Here is a 27,687-nt window from a genome sequence, read left to right as displayed (position 1 = left end):
CGGTGTGCAAGGGGTTAACGTGTCGGGGGACCGCCCCTGACACACTGTGCCGGGTGTCAGCTGTGATAATAAGCTGACACCCGGCCGCGATCAGCGGCGCTCACCACGTGGGCGCCACTGATCGCGGTAGACGTACTATCCCGTCCATGGGCATAGGGGCCCGGGTCCCATGGACGGGATAGTACGTCTGATGTCAGGAAGGGGTTAAAAAATACCTACTCATATGTTTTTTACATAAAAGGATAATAATAATAATAATAATCTTTATTTTTATATAGCGCTAACATATTCCGCAGAGCTTTACAGTTTGCACACATTATCATCAAAATCATCAAAAGGATGCCCAAGTTAATGAATCAGAGTTGAATGTGATCAATAAATGTGCGTCATCAGCTTGCTCTCTCCACTGCAGGGGTGCACAACCAGGAGTCCATGGACCAAATGTGGCCTGTGATGCTATTCTGTGCAGCCTCCAGCCATAAAGTCACAGATCTGCTTGTTTGGAAGCTGCTCACATGTATTGGCCATATCATGGCACGATGGCTCAGTGGTTAGCACTGCAGTGCTGGGGTCCTGGGTTCAAATCCCACCAAGGACAACATTTGTAAGGAGTTTGTCTGATCTCCCCGTGTTTGCGTGGGTTTCCTCCCACATTCTAAAGACATACTGATAGGGAATTTAGATTATGAGCCCCATTGGGGACAGTGCCAATAATGTCTGTAAAGTGCTGTGGAATTAATGGCGCTATATAAAAGAGTAAAATAAATAAATGGGCAGTGGACTGCCACTATGCAGTATGCTTAGTACTCTCTTCCCCATATCTAGGTAGAATAAGGCTCTCCTACTCCTTTCTCGAGTACTACATGGCTCAGATGTGTCCCTTTGATTGTAGTTTTAATCCCATAAACTGCAAAAGAGTTAAGTCCCCGTTACACACTGCGATATCGCTAGCAATAGCGCTGTAAAGTCACCGATTTTGTGACGTTGCAGCGATATTGCTAGCGATATCGCTGCATGTGATACTTACCTCCGACCGGCTCCCCCGCTGGTTATCGCTGATCGCGCGAGAAGCTCCTGGACCATTCCTCGTCGGTCACTTCCTGCTGCGCTTCCTGTGGAGCCGGGCGGGAGGACACAGGATCGCCGCGTCTGACAGGTAAGTAGCGACCCCCGTCCCCAGCGATGTCACTAGTGAGATCTGCCTGTGTGGCAGCTCACTAGCGACCACCTAGCGATGCACCAGCGATCCTGACCGCGTCATATCGCTGGTCGGGATCGCTGGTGAGTCGCTAGGTGTAATGGTACCCTTACAAATGGGGAGAAGGTGACCGGTGACCCCTTCTATCTCACTGGTGGAAGTTCCGGGGTGTGGAAATAGCACATAGTTTTGATATGCCAAAAATGTCTCTGATGATAACACCCTATGTAAGTTTTTTTGCTGCCCCTAGGTTTGGTTCAATCTGAGAATTTGACAAGGTGGCACTGGGACCCAAAAAAATGTTGAGCTAGAGGAAGCTCCATGACATCACGGCATCGGTTGTCCACAATACCTGTGCAGTATATGCAAACAAGATATTAAATAATTTTCTTTCAGAATATTACATTGATACATTACCATGGGGTGTAGCACTTGGTGGAGTCCCTGGCCACTTAACTGCAGTGCTTAACACAGCAGCTTCCTGAAGGAATGTAGCTATGCCTGGTGCTGTTAGGCAGCATTCACACATCCATGTCAGCGTTACCAAAAAGACCGATTTTTTTTTCCTCCGGTGTCATCCTTGTTGAGTTAAATTTTTTTCTTATACTTTTTTTCTACTGAAGCAGGTGGATTGTCTGAACTTTTTATATCCATTGACAATTAACAATGCATCATTTAAATACAAATAAAGCGGATGCAACTCTAAGGCCGGAGTCACACTAGCGATTAAATCGGACGAATGCAATGTGGTAAAAAATCGCATTGCATTCGTCCCAATGTTATTCTATGGTGCTGCTCCCATCATGCGTTTTTTTATCGGATCCGTTCCTCGGACCGAGACAATCGCAGCATGCTGCGATTGTCACCGATTTTCGGATCGGATTCGACAATGCAAGTCTATGGATGCGATTAAAAATCGCATTGAAAACGCACCACACGTGTGACTTGCGATGAAATCGCAAGACTTCTCCAGGTCAACAGGAAAGAGCATCAGGCATTGGCACTGGATGTCAATTTGATGCTTAGATGCAAATAAAATCGGTTCATCGCCGGAAAATGGGATGACAGACGGATCCCTGGACAAGAATTCTTTGTGCGATTTCGTACCGTTAAAATGGGACCGATTTTTTATTCGTTGTGTGTGACTCCAGCCTAAAGCACAAAGTCTGTCTTTGGTGTTTCATCCATTTTATATGGATCCACGTAGACTTTATTGGCCAAGTCTGATCTGCAAAATCGCATCAGAATAGGACAAGCTCAGATTTCACTCTGACAGTTGTTATTTTAATAGATACATCTATTCTATTCTATGGGTCCAAATGCTGCCTTATAAAAAATCAGACAGCATTAGAATGTGTCATTACATACTGTTGGGCAAATGGGTGTACACAGGATTCCTTGTTGGTGACACGTGAAAAGACCAGGGATTGAAAACCCCGGTTTATTACACAATATAACAACCAATGGTCACAGGTGAGAGAAGTGCTTGGCAGACATTGTGGTATACTTACAACTGATCTGCAGACATCTAGTATCGTGTCCGAGCAGCCATGTATTAAAGCTAGAAGTGCCCCGAATTTTAGAGATCTCCTGACGAGGAGTCATTATATGAGGCCGGGGTCACACTGGCGGGGAATACGGACGAGTGAGAGGTGTTAAAAGCCCGCATTACACACGGACAAATGATTCTCTATGGGGCAGCTCCCAACAGCCGTATATTTCTCATCCGTATTCTACGGTCCGTGCCAATCGCAGCATGCTGCGATTGTCAGCGTACTACGCCCGTAATACGCCAATGAAAGTCTATGGGAGCGCTAAAAATACGGATTACACACGGACCACACATGTGACTTGCGATAAATACGCACCCGGTGTCTTTTAGAAAAGCCGGCAATTCAGTGCGCTATACAGTAAACTCACACTGACACATAGAATACATATATATATACATACATACATGTCATTGTGACAAACATATATATATATATTTATATTTCCCAGAGTTCTTCATAGCAGAATAGCCGCTACTTAAATTCTATCAAATCATTCCCCAACCCGACATGAAATGACACATTGGTTACATTCAGTAAAGCATTTCATTTCATTTTTTTTTATATGTCCCTGACTAATAATTAGATGAGGGTTTGTGTGCAAAATTTTGGAGTTGTAGTTATTTTAAGGGGTTAATTCGTTGTTTAAAAATGCGTGGGCTTCTCATTGCCCTATAGTAGTGGCGAGTGGGTTAATCTAACAAAGGGTTAATGTCACCATTCGATTGTAAGGTGACATTAACCCATTCGCCACCGCTACAGGGCAATGGGAAGCACACGTATTTTTTAACAACGAATTAACTCCTTAAAATAACAACTACAACTCCCAAATTTTGCACACAAACCCTCATCTAATTATTAGTCAGGAACATATAAAAAAAACACGAAATGAAATGCTTTACTGAATGTAAACCATGTGTCATTTCATGTCGGGTTGGGGAATGATTTGATAGAAGCCGGCAATTTAAGTAGCGGCTATTCTGCTATGAAGAACTCTGGGAAATATATATATATATATGTTTGTCTCAATGACTTGTGTGTATATATATATAGATATATATATATATATATCTATATATATATGCATTACATGTGTCTATATCTCTTATTTCGTTTCTGTTAGAAACCCTGTCATAGGGCTCCATTAAATGTCCATTTTGCAAGGCGGCGAGAAAATCTCGCCATACGGATTGCATACGGATGCCATACGGATTACATACGGATGCAGACAAGCACAAAATACGCAACCACACCTTGCTTACGGTTGACATACGGAGCACTATTTAGTGGTCATTCATCCGTTTTACGCATGTAAACTACGGACCGTATTTTGCGTCGGTGAGTGTGACCCTGAGACCAACAATTGGATTGGACCGGGGGATCGCCCTCAGGGGTTCTTTTGCATGTGGGAATTGTACTGTTTGTCCCCACATGCACCCCACTAGGGACCATTTTACTAATCCAGGGGATGGTGTTAGGCATAGGTTGATGTCATATATCAATTGTAAGACCAGTTGTGTGGTTTATGCATTGATTTGTCCTTGTAATCAGGTCTACATTGGCCAAACGTCTCAGGAATTGCGCCGAAGGATACAGAAACATTTTTCGACAATTAACTTGGCACGCACGGTCAAGCCAAAGGCAAAGCCTTGACGTCTGTGGTAGCTCATTTTCTGACCCACCACGCTGGTAAGGTTACTAATGCAAGGGTGGTGGGATTAGAGAAGATATCAATTTCTAATAGGGGGGGTTCCCCTAAAAAATTATTATTACAAATAGAGTCCCGATGGATTTTCAGTTTGAATTCTTTGGCCCCTAGGGGGTTAAATGAAGAGCTGTTGTTCACAGGTTTTCTGCGTTGATTGCTTATATTGTGTTGTTTCCATCTTTTTTCCTTTAGGCAGTCATTTCTTTTGGGATCATTGTCTACGGGAACTATAGCCTTATTATGACTTTGCTGTGGCTCCGTCAAGGAAATACCACCCCCTTGAGGCCATTCTTGCCCCATTTGAGATTTCCTCAATGAATTTCTGGACTTGGAGGACCTTAATGATTATCATCTCTGGACTTGTTGGATTTCAGCCATCACCGTCTCTGGATCTGGATTTTAGATACTCATCTTGTGGAGCTGTGTTTATTGGGAGTTTCCTATGAACTCTGGAATTTCAGTAATAAATTATGTGATGTCATTAAACATTAGAAGACCTTATCTGGTCTCTTACCTGGCTCATGAGGATTGTTTATTTACGGGCACTGGGATAGAAGGAAATTGTATGGGTAATTATTTGACCCTCTGAAGGTTTTTGTTTTTTTTTTTTGGGATGAGTTGGTGGATAGTTCATCTTATCTCTGCCTTATGGCACGAGGATGGAGGGGGTATATCCTGGTTTATGTGACCTTATTTATCAAGATGGGTCTATTTTGGAATGTCATCAGAGCTCTGGGAGGCGATATACATGCATTTTTTTTTATTAGTGTTCCTTTTTGGTTGACATCTGTTCCCTCGGTTGTAGGGGACATACTGGAGTGGGACAACTATTAAGTAGGTCCTGGCATTATTGGCCAACTATGGTTGCTACTGTGTTGAGACAGATGGGTATCTTATATGCCCTCTGTCTATACACAAGTAGTATGACCTTGTTCACATAGCCCTAATTATTGTGCGCCTTTCCTTTTCCTTTATCCACCTCTCCCCCTTTTTTTTTTTCTCTTTCCCCTTCTTTTTGTTCGGAGTGTCTTGATGTGAATAGCCTTTTGGCATTTGCAGTATTTTTGGCCTTTCTTTTGCTTCGATATACCTTGTGTATATTTTCACTTATTGAGGGCTCTTTTTAAGGCCTCATTCACACGTCAGTATTTTTGCATCAGTGTTTGTATACCAAAACCAGGAGTGGAACTTACAGAAAAAAACTATAAGGCCAGGGTCACACTAGAGAGGAATACGGACGAGTGAGAGGCATTAAAAGCACGCATTACACACGGACAAATGATTCTCTATGGGTTTGCTCCCAACAGCCGTATATTTCTCATCCGTATTCTACGGTCCATGCCAATCGCAGCATGCTGCGATTGTCAGCGTACTACGCCCGTAGTACGCCAATGAAAGTCTATGGGTGCGCTAAAAATACGCATTACACACGGACCACACATGTGACTTGCGAGAAATACGCACCCGGTGTCTTTTAGAAAAGCCGGCAATTCAGTGCGCTATACAGTAAACTCACACTGACAAGTTTAATAAAGAAACGAAAGAATAGATATATACACATAGAATACATATATATATATATATATATATACATACATGTCATTGTGACAAACATATTTATATATTTATATTTCACAGAGTTCTTCATAGCAGAATAGCCGCTACTTAAATTGCCGTCTTCTATCAAATCATTCCCCAACCCAACATGAAATGACACATGGTTTACATTCAGTAAACCATTTCATTTCATGTTTTTTTATATGTCCGTGACTAATAATTAGATGAGGGTTTGTGTGCAAAATTTGGGAGTTGTAGTTGTTATTTTAAGGGGTTAATTCGTTGTTAAAAAATGCGTCGGCTTCCATTGCCCTATAGTGGTGGCGAGTGGGTTAATCTAACAAAGGGTTAATGTCACCATTCGATTGTAAGGTGTAAATCCGCAGCATTAGCACAGCATTGCGGAATCCCATAGGAATGGCAAAAACGCGCGTTAAAAACCGCCGCGAAAAAAACTGCGACGTGTGAACGCAGCCTAAAGATGTCTCACTGTCCGGTACCAAAGTATTAGATAAGCTGCAATTTTCCCGGGTGCTTAACAAAACGACCTCTCCCTATTCCTGCTTTTCCCTTTATTCTCAGATGGCACTGCATACAAAATGCTTATGCACGTTTTGGTTAGGATGATACCGTGTTTCCCCGAAAGTAGGACCCCCCCGAAAGTAAGACAGGGTGGGGGTTACGGGGGGGTCCTTCAATGTAAGGCCTCCCCCGAATGTAAGGCAGGGTTGGGGGCCGCTGTGAAATGTAAGGCCCTTACCTTTGGGCCGCCGCTGTCCCCCATTGGGTCCCCAGGCTCCAGAGGTGTCCTCAGGTGCAGCTGGGCGGGTCCAGCGCTCATGGGGTTAACTCGCCGTGTTAACTCCGCAATCCGCCCAGCTCAACAGCTCATTGGCCGCCCCTGTTCCCCACGTCACCGCCGGCCCCCGGCTCGAGCACTGATTGGTCCAGCAGCTCGGGCTGTAATTGGCCGCCCCAGCCCCACGTCACCGCTGTTTCCCTGCTGATTGGCACAGCGTTCCCTGCAGCACAGGCCTTCCGCACCCACAGCCGCACCGCAGAGGAAAACGTCCAGCATTTAAAAACCAAGTAGGGAAACATGTACTGTATAGGGTATGGGGCTGTGTGCAGTGGGATACGGCACTGTTATGGGGTGTGGGGCTGTGTGCAGTGGGATACGGCACTGTTATGGGGTGTGGGGCTGTGTGCAGTGGGATACGGCACTGTTATGGGGTGTGGGGCTGTGTGCAGTGGGATACGGCACTGTTATGGGGTGTGGGGCTGTGTGCAGTGGGATACGGCACTGTTATGGGGTATAACAGCATGTTAATAAATGTTAATTTATTGGTTAAAAAGAAATTGTCATTTTTTTTGGGCTAATGTAAGACCTCCCCCGAAAGTAAGACAGGGTGGGACTTTTTGGGGTAAAATTAATGTAAGACAGGGTCTTACTTTCGGGGAAACACGGTATTAGTAAAGCACATTAACAAGTCACTAGCGAGTATTACAGCCAACGCAGACATAAAAAGCTATAAAAAGAGATATTTATACTACCAGATAATCGTGAACAAGTCTTATTAAAAATGCTTGTTATCAGATTATCTTGCTGTGTAAACAGGCTGACGATGACACAATGAGCAAAACTCTGAATGTTAAGAACAAGTACAACGAAGTGCAGATAGTAGAATAGGCTATGGTAGAGGAACCTGAAAGGGCCTGCAGACATTAGAATAGGATATGGTAGAGGATCCTCATACGGTCTGCAGATAGTAGCATAGGCTATGGTAGAGGATCCTAATACGGTCTGCAGATAGTAGAATAGGCTATGGTAGAGGATCCTAATACGGTCCGCAGATAGTAGAATACGCTGTGGTAGAGGATCATCATACGGTCTTTAGATAGTAGAATAGGCTATGGTAGAGGATCCTGATACGGTCTGCAGATAGAAGAATAGGCTATGGTAGAGGATCCTAATACGGTCTGCAGATAGTAGAATAGGCTATGGAAGAGGATCCTAATACGGTCCGCAGATAGTAGAATACGCTGTGGTAGAGGATCATCATACGGTCTTCAGATAGTAGAATAGGCTATGGTAGAGGATCCTGATACGGTCTGCAGATAGTAAAATAGGCTATGGTAGAGGATCCTAATACGGTCTGTAGATAGTAGAATAGGCTATGGTAGAGGATCCTGATACGGTCTGCAGATAGTAAAATAGGCTATGGTAGAGGATCCTGATACGGTCTGCAGATAGTAAAATAGGCTATGGTAGAGGATCCTAATACGGTCTGTAGATAGTAGAATAGGCTATGGTAGAGGATCCTAATATGGCCTGCAGATAGTAGAATAGGATATGGTAGAGGATCCTGATGCGGTCTGCAGATAGTAAAATAGGCTGTGGTAGAGGATCCTAATACGGTCTGCAGATAGTAGAATAGGCTATGGTAGAGGATCCTAATACGGTCTGCAGATAGTAGAATAGGCTATGGTAGAGGATCCTGATACGCTCTGCAGATAGTAGAATAGGCTATGGTAGAGGATCCTAATACGGTCTGCAGATAGTAGAATAGGCTATGGAAGAGGATCCTAATACGGTCTGTAGATAGTAGAATACGCTGTGGTAGAGGATCATCATACGGTCTTCAGATAGTAGAATAGGCTATGGTAGAGGATCCTGATACGGTCTGCAGATAGTAGAATAGGCTATAGTAGAGGATCCTAATACGGTCTGCAGATGGTAGAATACGCTATGATAGAGGATCATCATATGGTCTGCAGATAGTAGAATAGGCTATGTAGAGGATCCTGATACGGTCTGCAGATAGTAGAATAGGCTATGGTAGAGGATCCTGATACGGTCTGCAGATAGTAGAATAGGCTATAGTAGAGGATCCTAATACGGTCTGCAGATAGTAGAATAGGCTATGGTAGAGGATCCTAATACAGTCTGCAGATAGTAGAATAGGCTATGGTAGAGGATCCTGATACGTTCTGCAGATAGTAGAATAGGCTATGGTAGAGGATCCTGATAGTTTGCAGATAGTAGAATAGGCTATGGTAGAAGATCCTGATATGGTCTGCAGATAGTAGAATAAGCTATGGTAGAGGATCCTGATAAGGTCTGCGGACAGTTGAATTGGCTATGGTAGAGGATCCTGATGTGTTATTAGCAGAGCAAAGACCATGTCTAAGATAGTAACTTAACTCCTGAGATAGAAGTTACAGAAACCTTTGGTAAGGTGAAAGTACACAGAAGTATAGTGTGATACACTGGTGTGTGCATGCTGCTGCATGAGCCGAACACTTCTGCCCAATGGTTTGAATGATCAATGGAGGGCTCCACATGCCCACAGCAATAAGGCTTTTAAATGGCTACAATGGTTCCCTGAAAAATGCCCACAGAGAAAATTGTCCACGTGGAAAATTGCCCACGTGGAAAATTGCCTACACGGAAAATTGCCCACATGGAAAATTGCCCACACGGAAAATTGCCCACACGGAAAATTGCCTACACGGAAAATTGCCCACATGGAAAATTGCCCACACAGAAAATTGCCCACACGGAAAATTGCCACCATGGAAAATTGCCCACACAGAAAATTGCCCACACAGAAAATTGCCAAATGCAGCATCACAAAGTTTCAGATCTATGATATTTGAGGTGCAAGGTGAGGATGTTCACATGATATGTGATGAACTTGTGATTTACAGTTGATCTAGTGCAAAACTGCAAAAATGAAGATCTGTGTTTGTAGCAGTCTGCCATTATCAGCAATAGATAGATATAGTCTGCTCTCATCTCTCACTGATTCTGCCTTAAGCCCCCGTTACACACTGCGATATCGCTAGCAATATCGCTGTAAAGTCACCGATTTTGCTGGTCGCGCGAGAAGGTCCTGGATCATTTCTCGTCGAGCGCTTCCTGCTGGGCTTCCTGTGGCGCCGACGAGCGACGCGTGGACATGGGTGGGAGGACGTCAGGATCGCCGCGTCTGACAGGTAAGTAGCGCCCCTCGACCCCAGCGATGTCGCTGGTGAGATCTGCCTGTGTGGCAGCTCACTAGCGACCACTTAGCGATGCACCAGCGATCCATATCGTTGTCGGGATCTCTGGTGCATCGCTACGTGTAACGGTACCCTTAGGCTATGTGCACACGCTGCAGATTCACCTGCTGTTTTTTTCCCGCGGAACCGCAGGTAAAACCGCAGGTAAAGTGACCTGCGGTTTTGCTGCGGTTTGGCCTGCGGTTTTGCCCTGTGGTTTCACACCTCTACTATGTTAAAGGTGTGAAACCACAGCAGAATCCGCAGAAACAATTGACATGCTGCGGAAAAAAAAACACAGCAAAACCGGGCGGAAAAAAAGGCAGCGTGAGCACTGCGGTTTTGAAAACCCATAGGGTTACATGGTACTGTACCATGTCTGCGGAACTGCTGTGGTTCCGCAGGGCCAAAACCGCAGCGGAACCGCAGCAAAAACCGCAGCGTGTGTACATAGCCTTACTCCTCCCACCAGCCCAAAACAGCAGCACATGCAGAACCAGAAGCAGTATGATCCAGAGGAGCCATCACTGCTATCAGTACTTACAAAAGTATCACTGTGTTATCTGTGGAGTTACATGGGACTGCAGATCACATTTAATTCAGCGGGAGCCCACCAAAAGCAGAATGCTCCTGGCAGAGATAATTGTTCCTGGAAGCCCAGAAGGCACAGCAGAAAGGTTAGATTCTGTCACTTGTACCACCCTGTGTTCTTGCTGTGAATGTATGATATGTTTTTGCAGTGTTGTAACTGGAGTCCGATGGGGACCAATGCGAAATTTAGACCTGCGCCCCCCACACACACACACATGATGGTCAGATGTATGGGCCCCTGTATTGTTCTAAATTCTATAAAGACATGAATTGCCCCCTTCATTATGTAGTAAAATGTCCCCCATCCTGGTATATATGCCCATAATCCTGGTGAACATGTCCGCATCCTGGTAAACAGTATATGTCCCAATTCTGGTATATATGGTCCCCATCCTAGTATATATAGTCCACATGGTCTCTATCCTGGTATATATGCCCACTTCCTGGTATAAGAATGAACAAGGAAAAAAATACAAACACACAAAATACTAATATAAAATGTAATAATCACATTAATATAAATAAAGATATAAATATATAAAAAAGTGTGATTGAACCAATCTCCCAAGAAAAGGATGGCAGACCATCCGGTGTGTATGAAAAGATTTACTCAAGGGTGGATAAAAATAAAGAATACCACAAGATCAGAGCAGAATGTGCAGCATGAATGATGATACAATGATAAAATAATAAAGATGATAATAACAAATGGCAAAGTTTTTGTGGAAAAAATGCCTTTATTAAAATATATTGGCACAACAATTAAGTGCATTAAAATTATATATATATGTAATCATAAAAAAGAAAAAATAATAATAAAATATAAAACCACATATGCGGTATACTTATGTATACTGGAAAACCCGTTCCATAACAAAAAAGGCTGAATTAATGATACAGGTAGAGAAGTGCATAATTATAGTGACACAAAAAAAATAAATATACATTAGATCCCTGACGAAGGAGATTTTATTTCCGAAACGCGCGTCAGGGCGCGTCACTATACTATCCACATTGCGGTCATTGGCTTACAGGTTTTTTGTTTTTTTTTTTGGTTCAATAGCACACGCCTTAGGGCGTTTTTTTACTTATTTGCACAGCTGCACTTTTGGCACATTTATTAATGTATATTTATTTTTTTTGTGTCACTATAATTATGCACTTCTCTACCTGTATCATTAGGCTATGTGCACACGCTGCAGATTCACCTGCTGTTTTTTTCCCGCGGAACCGCAGGTAAAACAGCAGGTAAAGTGACCTGCGGTTTTGCTGCGGTTTGGCCTGCGGTTTTGCCCTGTGGTTTCACACCTCTACTATGTTAAAGGTGTGAAACCACAGCAGAATCCGCAGAAACAATTGACATGCTGCGGAAAAAAAAACACAGCAAAACCGGGCGGAAAAAAAGGCAGCGTGAGCACTGCGGTTTTGAAAACCCATAGGGTTACATGGTACTGTACCATGTCTGCGGAACTGCTGTGGTTCCGCAGGGCCAAAACCGCAGCGGAACCGCAGCAAAAACCGCAGCGTGTGTACATAGCCTTACTCCTCCCACCAGCCCAAAACAGCAGCACATGCAGAACCAGAAGCAGTATGATCCAGAGGAGCCATCACTGCTATCAGTACTTACAAAAGTATCACTGTGTTATCTGTGGAGTTACATGGGACTGCAGATCACATTTAATTCAGCGGGAGCCCACCAAAAGCAGAATGCTCCTGGCAGAGATAATTGTTCCTGGAAGCCCAGAAGGCACAGCAGAAAGGTTAGATTCTGTCACTTGTACCACCCTGTGTTCTTGCTGTGAATGTATGATATGTTTTTGCAGTGTTGTAACTGGAGTCCGATGGGGACCAATGCGAAATTTAGACCTGCGCCCCCCACACACACACACATGATGGTCAGATGTATGGGCCCCTGTATTGTTCTAAATTCTATAAAGACATGAATTGCCCCCTTCATTATGTAGTAAAATGTCCCCCATCCTGGTATATATGCCCATAATCCTGGTGAATATGTCCGCATCCTGGTAAACAGTATATGTCCCAATTCTGGTATATATGGTCCCCATCCTAGTATACATAGTCCACATGGTCTCTATCCTGGTATATATGCCCACTTCCTGGTATAAGAATGAACAAGGAAAAAAATACAAACACACAAAATACTAATATAAAATGTAATAATCACATTAATATAAATAAAGATATAAATATATAAAAAAGTGTGATTGAACCAATCTCCCAAGAAAAGGATGGCAGACCATCCAGTGTGTATGAAAAGATTTACTCAAGGGTGGATAAAAATAAAGAATACCACAAGATCAGAGCAGAATGTGCAGCATGAATGATGATACAATGATAAAATAATAAAGATGATAATAACAAATGGCAAAGTTTTTGTGGAAAAAATGCCTTTATTAAAATATATTGGCACAACAATTAAGTGCATTAAAATTATATATATATATAATCATAAAAAAGAAAAAATAATAATAAAATATAAAACCACATATGCGGTATACTTATGTATACTGGAAAACCCGTTCCATAACAAAAAAGGCTGAATTAATGATACAGGTAGAGAAGTGCATAATTATAGTGACACAAAAAAAATAAATATACATTAGATCCCTGACGAAGGAGATTTTATTTCCGAAATGCGCGTCGGGGCGCGTCACTATACTATCCACATTGCGGTCATTGGCTTACAGGTATTTTTTTTTTTTTTGGTTCAATAGCACACGCCTTAGGGCGTTTTTTTTTACTTATTTGCACAGCTGCACTTTTGGCACATTTATTAATGTATATTTTTTTTTTTTGTGTCACTATAATTATGCACTTCTCTACCTGTATCATTAATTCAGCCTTTTTTGTTATGGAACGGGTTTTCCAGTATACATAAGTATACCGCATATGTGGTTTTATATTTTATTATTATTTTTTCTTTTTTATGATTATATATATATATATATAATTTTAATGCACTTAATTGTTGTGCCAATATATTTTAATAAAGGCATTTTTTCCACAAAAACTTTGCCATTTGTTATTATCATCTTTATTATTTTATCATTGTATCATCATTCATGCTGCACATTCTGCTCTGATCTTGTGGTATTCTTTATTTTTATCCACCCTTGAGTAAACCACTTCCTGGTATATATGTCCCCATCCTGGTTTATATGGTCCCCAATCCTAGTGTATATGTCCCCGTTCTGCCCCTAATGCATAATTAAAAAAAAAAACATCCTACTCACCTTTCCTCTGCTCCCACATCACCCAGTGTCTTTTGTAGCCACCGCACCGAAGCTGACATTGGAGTGTGCGCCATTGTCATGCGCCGCTCCCTGTGGCTGCACCTCCGACGTCAGCTCACAGCCACTGCATGTGTCGCAGTGCAGGGACCCGACGGGTCTCTGCAACACGCTGCATGTCATCTGCATCTTCAGTGAGGGCGGAGATCCAGCAGAAGCAGGCACCTTGATCCCTGGGAGCACAGTCATTACACCTCTGTTTTTTTTCTGTTGGTGAACCAATAGTCTTACCAATGTGTGTTCAGTGGGATGAGCCCTGGTTCGTGCAGGCTCTCGAAAGACAGGCAGGTCAGCAGACAAGAGCACATAGTGATGTCACTGACCAACAGAGGAGCCGGTGTAACAGGCCAGATTAACCCCCCACCAAGAATATACCCGGGGTTAAAGTGGCCTAGGCCAGATTATACCCCTCCGGGTCAGAATATACCCCAGCTGCTGTAGATCAGGCAGTACACGGGGCCCTAGGCTGCACATGGGGGGGGGCAGAGACAGTGAACGGGGTCCCAGGAAGCAAACGGGGACCCCCGTGTGCTGCCTGGGGCCCCATGTGGTGCTTGCGGCCCCTGTGCTCTGCCTGGGGCCCCGTGTGCTGCCTGGGTATCCTGTGTGCTGCCTGGGGCCACGTGTGCTGCCTGGGGCCCTGTGTTCTGCCTGGGACCCTTGTGTTCTGCCTGGGACCTCTGTGTGCCGCCTGGGGCCCCGTGTGCTGCTTGGGGCCCTTGTACTGCCTGGGGCCCCATGTGCTGCCTGTGGCTCCTGTGTTCTGCCTGGGACCCCTGTGCGCTGCCTGGGGCTCCCGTGTGCTGCCTGGACCCCCGTGTGCTGCCTGGGTCCCTTGTGCTGCCTGTGGCCCCTGTGCTCTGCCTGGGGCCCCATGTGCTGCCTGGGAACCCCTTTGCTGTCTCTGCTCCTGTGTGCTGCCTGGGGCCCCTGTGTGATGCCTGGGACTCCGTTCACTGTCTCTGCCCCCCATGCTGCCTGATCTACAACATCTGGGGTATATTCTGAACCGGAGGGGTATAATCTGGCCTAGGCCAAACTATACCCCAGGGTATATTCTGGCCCAGAGGGGTATAATCTGGCCTAGGCCACTTTAACCTCAGGTATATTCTGGGCGGGGGGTTAATCTGGCCTGTTACACCGGAAGTGCCATAGCAGCGCCGCTCTCCTTTTGATTCAGTGGCAGTGAATCTGGCGCCTGCACTTCTTTCCCTTATGACTACCAAGAATAGAGCCCCCGTCACACATAGCGATCTCGCTAGCGAGATCGCTGCTGAGTCACAAGTTTTGTGACGCAACAGCGATCTCACCAACGAGATCGCTGTGTGTGACACTGACCAGCGACCGCCCCCCCTGCCGGTATCGCTGATCGTTGATGGAAAGCCCTGGACATTTTTTTGATCGCTGGTCTCCCGCTGGCCAGCACGCATCGCTGCGTGTGACAGGCGGGAGACCAGCGATCAGCGCGCTGGTAACTAAGGTAAACGCAGGGTTTCTAAGCACCGGGCGGTGCTTAGAAACCCGATGTGTACCTTTGTTACCAGCGCGCTGATGCAGGGAGCTGGTAACCAAGGTACACATCGGGTTTCTAAGTGACGCATGCCCCTTAGAAACCCGATGTGTACATTAGTTACCAGCTCCCTGCATCAGCGCGCTGGTTACTAAAGTACACAGCGATGCCGCGCGCTCGGCGTCGCTGTGCTGATCGCTGGTGAAGCTGTCTGTTTGACAGCTCACCAGCGATCATGTAGCGACTCATCAGCGATCCTGACAAGTTGATATCGTTGTCGGGATCGCTGGTGAGTCGCTATGTGTGACGGGGCCCTTGGAGTGAATAGATCCTACATAGTTATGTATCATACACATATACTGCAGGTGTAGGAAGGCATAGGATGAAAGAAAATGCAGAATCGATTGGAATCAGTGTCTCTAGGCCCATACACACCACACTGAGAGTGGAATGACAACTCGTAAGAACAGAATCTGTATTCTGGGACTAGGTATGAGTGACCCGAACCTGTAGAGCCCGGAGCAGTCAGCTGGGCCCAGAGACCTTTGTTGAAATCCATTCTGCATTTTCTTTGCTGCCTGTGTTATGCTGTATTGTATTTCAATGGAGCCCATGGAAGTCACTTGGCTTTCCTTGTTGACATTATTTCACATGTTCCTTCCAGCGCTTCCCCACCCCCATTATTTCCAATTGGCAATCCTGTCATTCCTTTTGGTACAACCCCAGTGAACAATGGCTTTCCTGCTGTGCCAGCCAATTGTGTTTTGGTTAGTTAAAACATGTACGGTACTTTAATAGATCTATCCCCATATTTTTTAATTTCTTTTCAATAAAAGTGCATTTTGAGTTCATCTAAGGTATTCTAGCCAGAGGAACAACAAAGTTATGATTTACTTGGGGTTTGAATATCTTGCATTTCATACTATCAACGCAGTGATGACTTGGAGATGCCGATTGCATCGCTCTTCAAAGTGCCATTCAATTCTCAAAACAAAAGATGACAACGTAGTTCAAGAACCAACAGAACATTATCATGACTCCTGCCCTCAAAAAGCCGAAGCAAATGTGCTTCTGTGCTGCAGAGCATCTCACCTAGAATTCTATATTATTCTCCTGTCCTGCAGAGCATCTCACCTATACCTGCATACTATCCCCCTGTCCTCCAGAGCATTTATCCTATAGATCTATGCTATTGTCTGTCCTGAAGAGCATCTCACCTATAACTCTCTACTGTTTTCCTGTGGGTTTTCATGTCTTCGGGCAATTTTCATATATCATTTGTTCATCCTCACCTTGCACCTCAAATATCATAGATCTGAAACTTTGTGATGCTGCAATTGGAAATTTTCCATGTGGGCAATTTTCCGTGTGGGCAATTTTCTGTGTGGGCAAATTTCCGTGTGGGCAATTTTCCGTGTGGGCAATTTTCCATGTGGGCAATTTTCCGTGTGGGCAATTTTCTTGTGGGCGTTTTTCCTATGGGCAATTTTCCTGTGGGCATTTTTCTGGTCACCGGCTACAATATACCTAAATACCTATACCTACAATATACAACAACCTCTGTTTAACGTATACGCTGCAGCTTTTCACAGAAACCAAAGATTAGGTATGAACAGGGACGAATTTCAGTCAGTTTCTTACAGAAAGTGATGTTAAAAATTCATCTTAAAATGGTCAAATGGATGATTAACACCTCCTTGTTTGTGATGACACTAGAATTCTCTCACCAATTTACATTATTTAGATATTAGGCATGAGAGAGTGCTAGAAAAAAGCCGGATGAGTTCCAATAATTTTCATACCTGTGCTGTGCCTTTTATTCTCACTACGACGAGACTGTTTCCCTTGACCTCTTTTCTTTTTCTTTTCTTCATCAATACTCAGTGCCTTCTCAGGAACTTGTCCTAGAATCACCGTCAAACTGCCATCTTTGCTGGGAGGAGGATCGATGTGTGAATTACTGGATGTGAGCTCTGGATTTTGTTTTGTTGTCTTTCGCTTTTTTAACCTTAACAAATTTAAACAAAGAATAAAGGATCAATTATGAATAAATACCAATATCCAGCAAAGCCAGACAGCAAAAGATCTAAAAAACAAGGATTAAACTCTCAATGGCACTGCAATATTCACATATCAATGGGTTTATGTAGGACACATGTCTCCAACCTGTAGCTCGGGAGTCACATTAGGCTCATGGTCCCATGAGTTGTGGCTCATGGTTATCTGCCAGCGTAGTGAATTAGCTCCTGGTCTAGTAAACAGGTATGAAGAGCACATCTCAAGATGGTGAATTTTGTGAGTTGCCCCTTTCCCTGAAGAGAAGATGTGGATGCACATATACTGGTCTCAGGGTTTTAGAGATAATTTAAGTATGGTACACTGGAGACCGGATGATACTACCTGTCAGAGAAGGTGTTTGAAGCGGGATATGACAGTGTGGTGGGTGCTTCATGATAGAATACTGAATGGAAGTATTGTGGGAACCCCACAATTGAACTTCTTATGCTCCTACTGTCTACTGACCTCCCTAAATCTGACATCTCTCTCTCCATGTGAGCACCACAATAACCATGGAGTTCTCAATCTATCCTAGCCAATATTGCACTCCATAATTCATAGTGCTCCTTCCCTCCTGAGCCCTGCTGTGTGCACAAAAAGAAGTTTCCAACCAATTATGGGGTATTAGCATACTCAGGAGAAATTGCACAAGACAGTCAATTTTTGTGGTCCAATTTCTCCTGCTACTTTTGTGAAAGGGAAACAGTTGTAGCTAAAAGATTATTTTTGTGGAAAAAAAAATATTTTTCATTTTCATGTCCTGATGTTGTAAACATTCATGAAGAACCTGTGAGTCCAAAAAGAGTCAGTCTACTCACTAGATGAATTCCATTAGTGTCTCCAACATGGCATCCTGTGTAGGGGGTTTCTGATGTTTTGGCAAATGTGACATGGCATCCAGAATCAGTTGAAGGCTAAATTGTACTCCAATAGTCAAGTCAAATAGTGCACCTTCCCTTCTGTGCCATGCCATGTGTCCAAATAGTAGATTCTGACCACATATGGGCAGGGCCGCCATCAGGACATTACTTCCCTGACTGGCGTATGGGGTCCAGGCAGCAGAGGGGGCAGGATTTTGCTAGTGCAGTAACTGAACCCTGCGTCCGAGACGCAGGGTTGAGTTACAAGCTATTGCCGTGTGGGCCAGGGCACGCATGGCAATAGATAAAGCCGCCAGCCAATCGGAGGCTGGCAGCTGACGTCAGTGTGCACGTTACTGGCGTCTAACGTCATTGTCAGTCACCGGTGAGTGCGCCCTTTCAGCCTGGAGGGAAGATCGCTCATCGCAGGAGCGCGGGCAAGGTAAGGAGAAAGATTTTTTTTTTTTGTATTTTATTTTTATTGAAAGCGGGAAGCCATCAGGATGGAGAAAAGTGTCCATCCTGCCGGGGGCAGAATAGAGACCGGGCAGAATGAAAGATATGGGGGCATGACTGTAGACACAGGGGGCAGAATGGAGACACAAGGGGCAGGATTGGAGACACGGGGGCAGGATGAAAGATATGGAGGCATGATTGAAGACACGGGCAGAATAGAGACACAGGGGGCAGAATGAAATATATGGGGGCATGATTGGAGACACAGGGGGTATGATTGGAGACCCTGGGGCAGAATGGAGAAAGAGGGCAGAATGAAAGATATGGGGGCATGATTGTAGACACAGGGGGGCAGAATGGAGACACAAGGGGCAGGACACTGGAGCAGAATGAACGATATGGAGGCATGATTGGAGACACGGGCAGCATGGAGACACAGGGGGCAGAGTGAAATATATGGGGGCATGATTGGAGACACAGGAGGTATGATTGGAGACCCTGGGGCAGAATGGAGACACAGGGGGCAGAATGGAGACACAGGGGGCAGCATTGGAGACACAGGGACAGGATGAAAGATATGGGGGCATGATTGGAGACACAGGGGGCATGATTGGAGACACAGGGGGCATGATTGGAGACACGGGGCATTATTGGAGACACAGGGGGCAGAATGGAGACACGGGGCAGGATTGAAGCCATGGGGCAGAATGAAAGCTATGGGACAGAATTGGATACATAACAGGATGAAAGATATGGAGGCAGGGTTGGAGACATGGTGGCAGGATGAAAGATATGGGGGCAGGATTGGAGACATGGTGGCAGGATGAAAGATATGGGGGCAGAATTGGAGACACAGGGGGCAGGATGGGAGACATGATGGCAGGATGAAAGATATGGGGGCAGGATTGAAGACACGGGGCAGGATTGGAGACATGGTGGCAGGATGAAAGATATGGGGGCAAGATTGGAGACACAGGGGGCATGATTGGAGACATGGTGCGGGATGGAAACAGATGAGTCAGGAATATGGGGCAGGATGGAGACAGATCGGGCAGGATAAAGACAGATCGAGCAGGATGGAGACAGATTGGGCAGGATGGAGACAGATGGGGCAGGATCATGGGGCAGGATGGAGACAGTGTAGGTTCATGGGACAAGATCATGGGACAGATGGGGCAGGATAATGGGACAGTTGTGACAGGATCATGGGACAGGTAGGGCAAAATGGATACTCATGAGGGCAGGATGGGAGAACATATGGCTGGAGCCAGGAATGAGACACACGGGGGCCAGGATGGGGGTTATTATTACCATATGGGATAAATAAAGGATATTATTACTGCAGTGATGTATTTATTTTATTTTCTGAGTATACTGTTTTAAATGGGGGGCGGTCCTGTTACTGTGCAGAGTGATACTATGTTGCCTTTTTTCTTCATTTGGTGTAGTGTAGAAGTTTTGAAAAAAAAGTAAGTAATGTGTTCTGCAAGCGGTGCTCTAGATAACTGTGTTATTTCCTGCAGAGACGAGCCCTGGCTGGAAGAAGGGACGTTGATCTGTGCTGGATGAAGATGAAAGACTTCACCGAGAGGCGTCACTGGTGAGTCAGTGTGTTACCTATACACTGATACTATACACAGTATACTATATACAGCGGTCCTGTGTACAATGTCACCAGTGATCACTGTATTACCTTTACACAGACACTGCATACTAAGTACAGATATCCTGTGTATAATGGCACATATGGTGATATTAGTATTGTGTTTTTTTTATTACTGATCAGTATTGTAGTATTCAGTCACAAAGTGGTGGTAATATGTGGTCTGGTCATGGTATGGCGGTATTTGTACCTTGTATGTGGTATTATTCGGTCACTGTGGTTTTAATATGTGGTCTGGACATGGTGTGGCGGCTTAAAAAAATCTTTTGGCCAAAACAAAGCCTGCTGGTTATATGTGTGATCTGGTGATGGGAACTGTTAATGTGCGATTGGTGAGAAGTGGAATTTTTCCAAGAGTGAACGGTGTGCCTGTGGACAATTCGAGGGCTGGAGGCGGGGCTGGGGTGGAGCCTGGGTGGAATCTCAAGGGGGCCCCGAAAATTTTGCCAGTATGGTGCCCCGAAATTCCTGGTGGCAGCCTTGCCTATGGGGTATCGGCGCGTTCAGTAGAAATTGCTTAAATACAAGTCATCAGGGTTATGCATGTTACATTAAAGGTATGCCCATAATGGCAACGTTATACTGATTTAATACATACATTCAGGGAAGAAATCTGCAGCCAAGTTATTTTAAAGTCATCACTAGAAGTTTTTGTCTCTATGCATTGGGGAAGGCAAGTGGGGCGGGACTGTGGGTACAGTCTTTGGCTTTGCCATGGCTCCTCTGCTCCCTTTGTTGTCTTTATTCATCCATGGGAAGGACAATGCAGGCACGAAGTTTAAATAAGGAAGAGGATTAAGATAACAGAGGCAGCGGAGGGGCCCTGGCAGACGCGAAGACTCTACCCACAGTCAAAGTCAAAAATGGTATGAGAGTAATCAGCATTTTGGATCCGAGTTTCATTACTACTTGGCCAGTGCATCAGTTTTTTTTATGTATGGATAAATAAATAAATTAGAAAGCTTCTCCCATCCTTGGTAATGTTAATCACATACAGCCACGGACTCCACACTGATGCCATCCGTGTGCTGTCTGTGATTTTCACTGACCCATAGACTTGAACTGGTAGTTTTCATCAATGGATATTCCCTGTTATTTTTGCATGTTCACACGGTCTATTAAAAAACAATATCCCCATAAAGTTTCAAAGCTACAAGTTCTATTTGTGAAAACCACGAATAGAACACGTATGTGAATAAGGAATGAATGAGGTCAAAATTAGAGTGGACATTTTTTACTTTTCCTAATTATATATACTTGAGAAATGTTTTGTTATGTTTTAGTTTTCTTATTACTTTGAAATTTCACTTGAGGCGGTAAAGCAACTTTAGAAGGAATATTTTAGAAACAAAACTCGCTTTTTAAATGGAAGGTAACGTTGCCATTTTCTTCTCTAAAAACTGTGAAACCACTGCAGCTTCATCGTCAGATAAAGTAAAGGCCGTCCCACCCTCATGGCCTGGGCATAGGCCGACATGACAATGGGTTGGAGGAGGTGGGGGCATGATATTAGGGGAGGATACTGTGTGGGGTCAGTTATTTGGCCAGGTCAGGGATGGGGTCGCCTCAGTTCTTGCTCACAGGGGTCAAGAATAGTCCCACCCACCTGCCCTTTTTTAGGTACTTGGGATGTTTTCGGTGTGGAATTTTTGGGGGCAATTTTCAGGTCATGGTGGCTCTATGGCGGTTGGGGGGGCCTTGAAGTTGGTGATAAAATAAGTCTGGGGGATAGATTGGGATATGGATTCCTTAATTTAGAATTTGAATATGGTTCTGGATCTGGTGAATTTTCGGGGGGAGTTATGGCAAGGGTTTGTCGGATTCCCAGGAGGTTAAGTGAACAATGGAACCCTTGTGGTTATGGTGCTTCCGAGCCAGTGGGGTAATGGCCTAGAGTACTTTATGGTATTTTTATGTTCACATTTTATATTTGGTAATCACCAGATTTGGGGAGTTTCAAGGACCCCTCCCAGCGTGTTATATATATATATATATATATATATATATATATATATATATATATATATTCATTGTATGTTTGCTTAAATACAGGCTGCTGTGGCCAAAATTATCCAAAGAAGGTATGGTGTTTTCGTGTTATTTTATTGGGTATTAAGAGGGTTGTGTTATTAGTTAATCGGGAGAATAATAAGACGGGTTATTCCACTGGAAACATCGACAATACCAGTGTCATGTCCTTGTCTATTTTCAGAACTCCCATAGAACTAAAAGGAGAGAGCCAGGTTTGGAGTATAATTAGACTCATTTTCTGAATACGTAATGTATGTTCACAATGTTCTAGCACTATAATGCTATTAACATTGATTTCCGGTTATGGAACATTTAGAAGAATGAACTCAAATTAAATAATATTGGTAAAGTCCAACAGGCAAACAAAAACAAAGCAGGAAAAATGTTTGGGAAATGTGTGATGAGTGAAATGGATGGAAAGTTGGAGACAGAAAACCAACAAAACTGGCTTTTCTGAAAACAAAAACAATCCACCCAGCGATGACCCTCAGTTGTCACCGTGTCCCTTTTCACCCGTAAGTCATGTGGACAATACCATAGAAATCTGATAACATTGATTGTGTCTACATACCAAACAAAACAATTACTATGCCCTTTGTTACTGGTAATATAGTATTAAAGCTGGTGTGCTCCAATAAGCTTGTTTTATCTTCTTGAGAATTTTGTGTTCTAGTCTACTTTTATGGAGTATGTAAACTACATCCCAGCAGGCTTATTGGGTCTCAAAGCTTGTAGTATAGCATAAGACACTTCTTTTTGCGGAGTAGTCGCTATTATAAGCATTGATCTTTTGGACTGTGTTCATACTGTGTAGTTTTGATGCAGATTTTGCAGTTTCAGATCTGAAGCAAACTCACTCACCCCCCCAACATCTCCCATGATTTCATATCAAAGCCTCCTAAAAGATCCCAAACTAATTTTGAACTAATGGTCAAACTAATTTGCCGCATAAATATTTTATCATGATGCTTCTAATTAGCTCTTATTAATTTTGATATGGGACTTAATGTCTTTAGAAAGACAAAAGGCATCTTTGAAACAGGATAATACACTAATTGCACCAGATATGTTTGGTAGTCAAACTCAATTTTAATGATTAGAAAAGTAAACACCGCTATGTATTTGTCATCTGATAAATCCAAAGTCAACAGGAGAAACCATATAAAAGCCTAATCCTAATGCAAATAGAGAATGGCTAAATGTAGTGTATTCCTGCAAATTGCACTTTCATAAGGTGCTGTATTTCCACTAAAAGGCATGTTTACTAGTGATGAGCAAACGTGCTCGGATAAGGTGTTATATGAGCATGCTCGGGTCTTCGGCGTGCTTGAAAAATATGTTCGAATCCCCGCAGATGCATGTCTCGTGGCTGTTCGACAGCTGCAACACATGCAGGGATTGCCCGTTTGTTAGGCAAATATAAATAAATACACATATATATATATATATATATACAGTACACACCTTCTCATTCAAAGAGTTTTCTTTATTTTCATGTCTATGAAAATTGTAGCTTCACTCTGAAGGCATCAAAACTATGAATTAACACATGTGGAATTATATAATTAACAAAAAAGTGTGAAACAACTGAATATGTATTATATTCTAGGTTCTTCAAAGTAGCCACCTTTTGCTTTGATTTCTGCTTTGCACACTCTTGGCATTCTCTTGATGAGCGTCAATAGGTAGTCACCGGAAATGGTCTTCCAACAGCCTTGAAGGAGTTCCCAGAGATGCTTAGCACTTGTTGGCCCTTTTGCCTTCACTCTGTGGTCCAGCTCACCCCAAACCATCTCGATTGGGTTCAGGTCTGGTGACTGTGGAGGCCAGCTCATCTGGCGTAGCACCCCATCACTCTCCTTCTTGGTCAAATAGCCCTTACACAGCCTGGAGGTGTGTTTGGGGTCATTGTCCTGTTGAAAAATAAATGATGGTCCAACTAAACGCAAACCGGATGGAATAGCATGCCGCTGCAAGATGCTGTGGTAGCCATGCTTGTTCAGTATGCCTTCAATTTTGAATAAATCCCCAACAGTGTCACCATCAAAGCACCCCCACACCATCTCACCTCCTCCTCCATGCTTCACGGTGGGAACCAGGCATGTAGAGTCCATCCGTTCACCTTTTCTGCCTCACACAAAGACACGGTGGTTGGAACCAAAAATCTCAAATTTGGACTCCTCAGACCAAAGCACAGATTTCCACTGGTCTAATGTCCATTCCTTGTGTTCTTTTGCCCAAACAAGTCTCTTCTGCTTGTTGCCTGTCCTTAGCAGTGGTTTCCTAGCAGCTATTTTACCATGAAGGCCTGCTGCACAAAGTCTACTCTTAACAGTTGTTGTAGAGATGTGTCTGCTGCTAGAACTCTGTGTGGCATTGACCTGGTCTCTAATCTGAGCTGCTGTTAACCTGCGATTTCTGAGGCTGGTGACTCGGATGGCTTATCCTCCGCAGCAAAGGTGACTCTTGGTCTTCCTTTCCTGGGCCGGTCCTCATGTGAGCCAGTATATATATATATATATATATATATATAGCCATTCTAACATAGATTTCCAAATTAAGTATACCAGTTTCTTTAGGTTTAAAGAAGCACTCCTCCCGTCACAGTTTTTATCCACTTAATATATTGCGAACATCATATTATATAGCACTGTGTAATTACAATTGCTCATTTTGCCTTTCTACCCAGCTAATTCTTCTCTTTTCTCTGCTCTTTTTAGAAACAGGAAGTCTCTTTTCTTTGGATGAATCATCTACATTCTTCATCTCCAGACCCAGCTGCTCCTCTTGCCCTGTCAGGGACTTTTGCAGTGATGACTCATGCAGGGAAAAGAGACCTCCTGTTTTTACATAGATCTTAGATTAATTCAGCTAATATTTTGTTAGTCACATGATGTCACAGATCTCATGGAAAATAGAAGAATTAGAAGGGCAAAATCAGCAATTGTAAGTGCATAGTGCCATGTAATATGATGGCCGTAATAAATGAAGATTATTCAAATTTTGATGGGAGTGCTTCTTTAAGAGATCTATTTAATAATATACTGTATGCAGTTCTTATTGTGAAATCTGGTGCAAGTACGAATTTTAAAAATGGAAACTTAAAATTCAACTTTAAAAATTATACAATTATTTTTATTTTTCAAAACTGCACTGTACAGATGAGAGTAAATACATTTGGACACAATCAATGACTGGCATTCAAGATCACAGAAAGAACAAACATTATTGTGCCAGCCAGTCATGTCTGCATCTAGGCACCTAGATGAATGCTAGAACAGGTAATACCTAAACCAGAATTCATTATGCATTTCTATCATCAATATAATATGCTGTTGGAGGTTATTTCAAGAACATAATTACACAGGGAGTACAGTATCTTAGAACAGCCCTATTGTCAGTGTTATGTTAGCAGGCATGCAGCATAAAGTGAAAATGAGTCCAATCCGACTAGATATGTCCGGCCTTGCTCAATAAACTTGCATTGTGAGAGGCTGCGAACGTCTAGTCGACACATGGCGCTCCTGGTGCTGCCACCAGAGAATTCTTACAGTACACACGGTGTAAGGATTCACAAGTCTGAAGCTACATAAAGTAACTACAGATTTGTACCCTAAGGCCGAACAACCATTTTAACTCCTTAACGACCGCCGATACACCTTTTAACAGACAGTTAAGGCGTTATTAACCGTATAACGGCGACTGCACAAAACAAAGTCTGATGTGTCATTTAATTTCTCTCTCCTCTGATGTGATCGAACATCTGAGGAAAGAGAAATAGGGTCCCCGATCCCCACCAGGGACCTCTCGGAAGAAAATGGCGGGCGCATGCGCTGTGCACCTGCCGAGATCTGCCGGCTGGCACCCGGCAAGATTTCATTCATTCATTCAAGGTACATTTTGATCACTGTGATAAACCCTATCACAGTGATCAAAATAAAAAAAAAAAAATAGTAAATACCCCCCCCCCTTTATCACTCTCTTAGTTAGGAAAAATAATGAAATAAAGAAAATATATTTATTTCCATTTTTCCATTAGGGTTAAAGTTAGGCTAAAGTTAGGGTTAGAGTTGGAATTAGGGATAGGGGTGTGTTGGGGTTAGGTTTGTGGTTAGGGTTGGGATTAGGGTTAGGGTTGTGGTTAGGGTTATGGTTGGGATTAGTGTTAGGGGTGTTTTGGGGTTAGGGTTGTGGTTAGGGTTATAGTTAGGGTTGGGATTAGGGTTAGGGGTGTGTTGGGGTTAGGGTTGAGTTAGAATTGAGGGGCTTCCACTATTTAAGCACATCAGGGGGTCTCCAAACGCGACATGGCGCCATCATTGATTCCAGCCAATGTTGCGTTCAAAAAGTCAAACGGTGCTCCCTCCCTTCCGAGCCCCGACGTGTGCCCAAACAATAGTTTACCCCAACAAATGGGGCATCAGCGTACTTAGGACATATTGCACACCAACTTTGGGGCGCCCCCGGAAGAAACTAGTGTGAAACATGTGTTGGGGTGAAGGAGGTCGCGTCATTCACATTCACCAGAGACCTGGCATCAGCGTTTTCATAGGTATTATCCTTTTTTCCCTTTATGTTGAACCTTTTTGGATTTATGCAGTAATCCTCTAGTACTTTCTCAGCCGTGATATTATTCAATCGTGCTAACATTGAAGTTATTTACCTTTATCTGCAGTATATATCAGACTCGGTTACTATCATTCAGGTGCAATTTAATGTGGGTTTCTATTACATTCAGAGTGAGTTGCCTGTAGTGTTGTCACAGATTATTTCCACACAGTATTTTTTTGAATCTTAATGCTGAAACTTTGAGGCTTTATGCAGCAATCCTCTAGCACTTTTTCAGCTGTGATACTATTCAATCTTGCTGATATTGAGGCCACTTATTTTAACCTGCAGCATATATTAGATCGGGCCACGACCATTCAGGTGCAATTTAATTTGGGTTTCTAGTACTACACTGTATTTTTGTATTTTTTTGAGCCACGATATATTTAGTTATTTTGACACTGAGGTTAATTAATTAAGTTACAGATATCGGGTCTGATTTATATTCAATATATTTTTTAATACTGTGGTGTGCAAATTCCCTACATTTATAGAGATTATACTCTTGTTGGAAATTATTTATAATTACTTATGTGCAAGGT

The 27,687-nt window shown here is 43.5% G+C and overlaps 1 protein-coding gene across 3 annotated transcripts in view; it reads right to left on the bottom strand.

The window, feature by feature from the left end:
* The window catches only part of NCOA7 (nuclear receptor coactivator 7), a 232,213-nt gene that overhangs the window by 107,122 nt on the left and 97,404 nt on the right, over positions 1-27,687 (bottom strand). For all 3 annotated transcript variants that reach the window (XM_073575760.1, XM_073575758.1, XM_073575759.1), the window contains exon 3: positions 17,272-17,477. In XM_073575760.1, the coding sequence (XP_073431861.1) occupies positions 17,272-17,477 (206 nt within the window). The remainder of the gene's footprint in view (positions 1-17,271; positions 17,478-27,687) is intronic.

Source organism: Dendrobates tinctorius, unplaced genomic scaffold, assembly GCF_039654945.1.
Source record: "Dendrobates tinctorius isolate UK_male_01 unplaced genomic scaffold, ASM3965494v1 ptg000046l, whole genome shotgun sequence".
NCBI classification, from domain to species: domain Eukaryota; kingdom Metazoa; phylum Chordata; class Amphibia; order Anura; family Dendrobatidae; genus Dendrobates; species Dendrobates tinctorius.
This window is presented reverse-complemented; position numbering and strand designations above follow the sequence as displayed.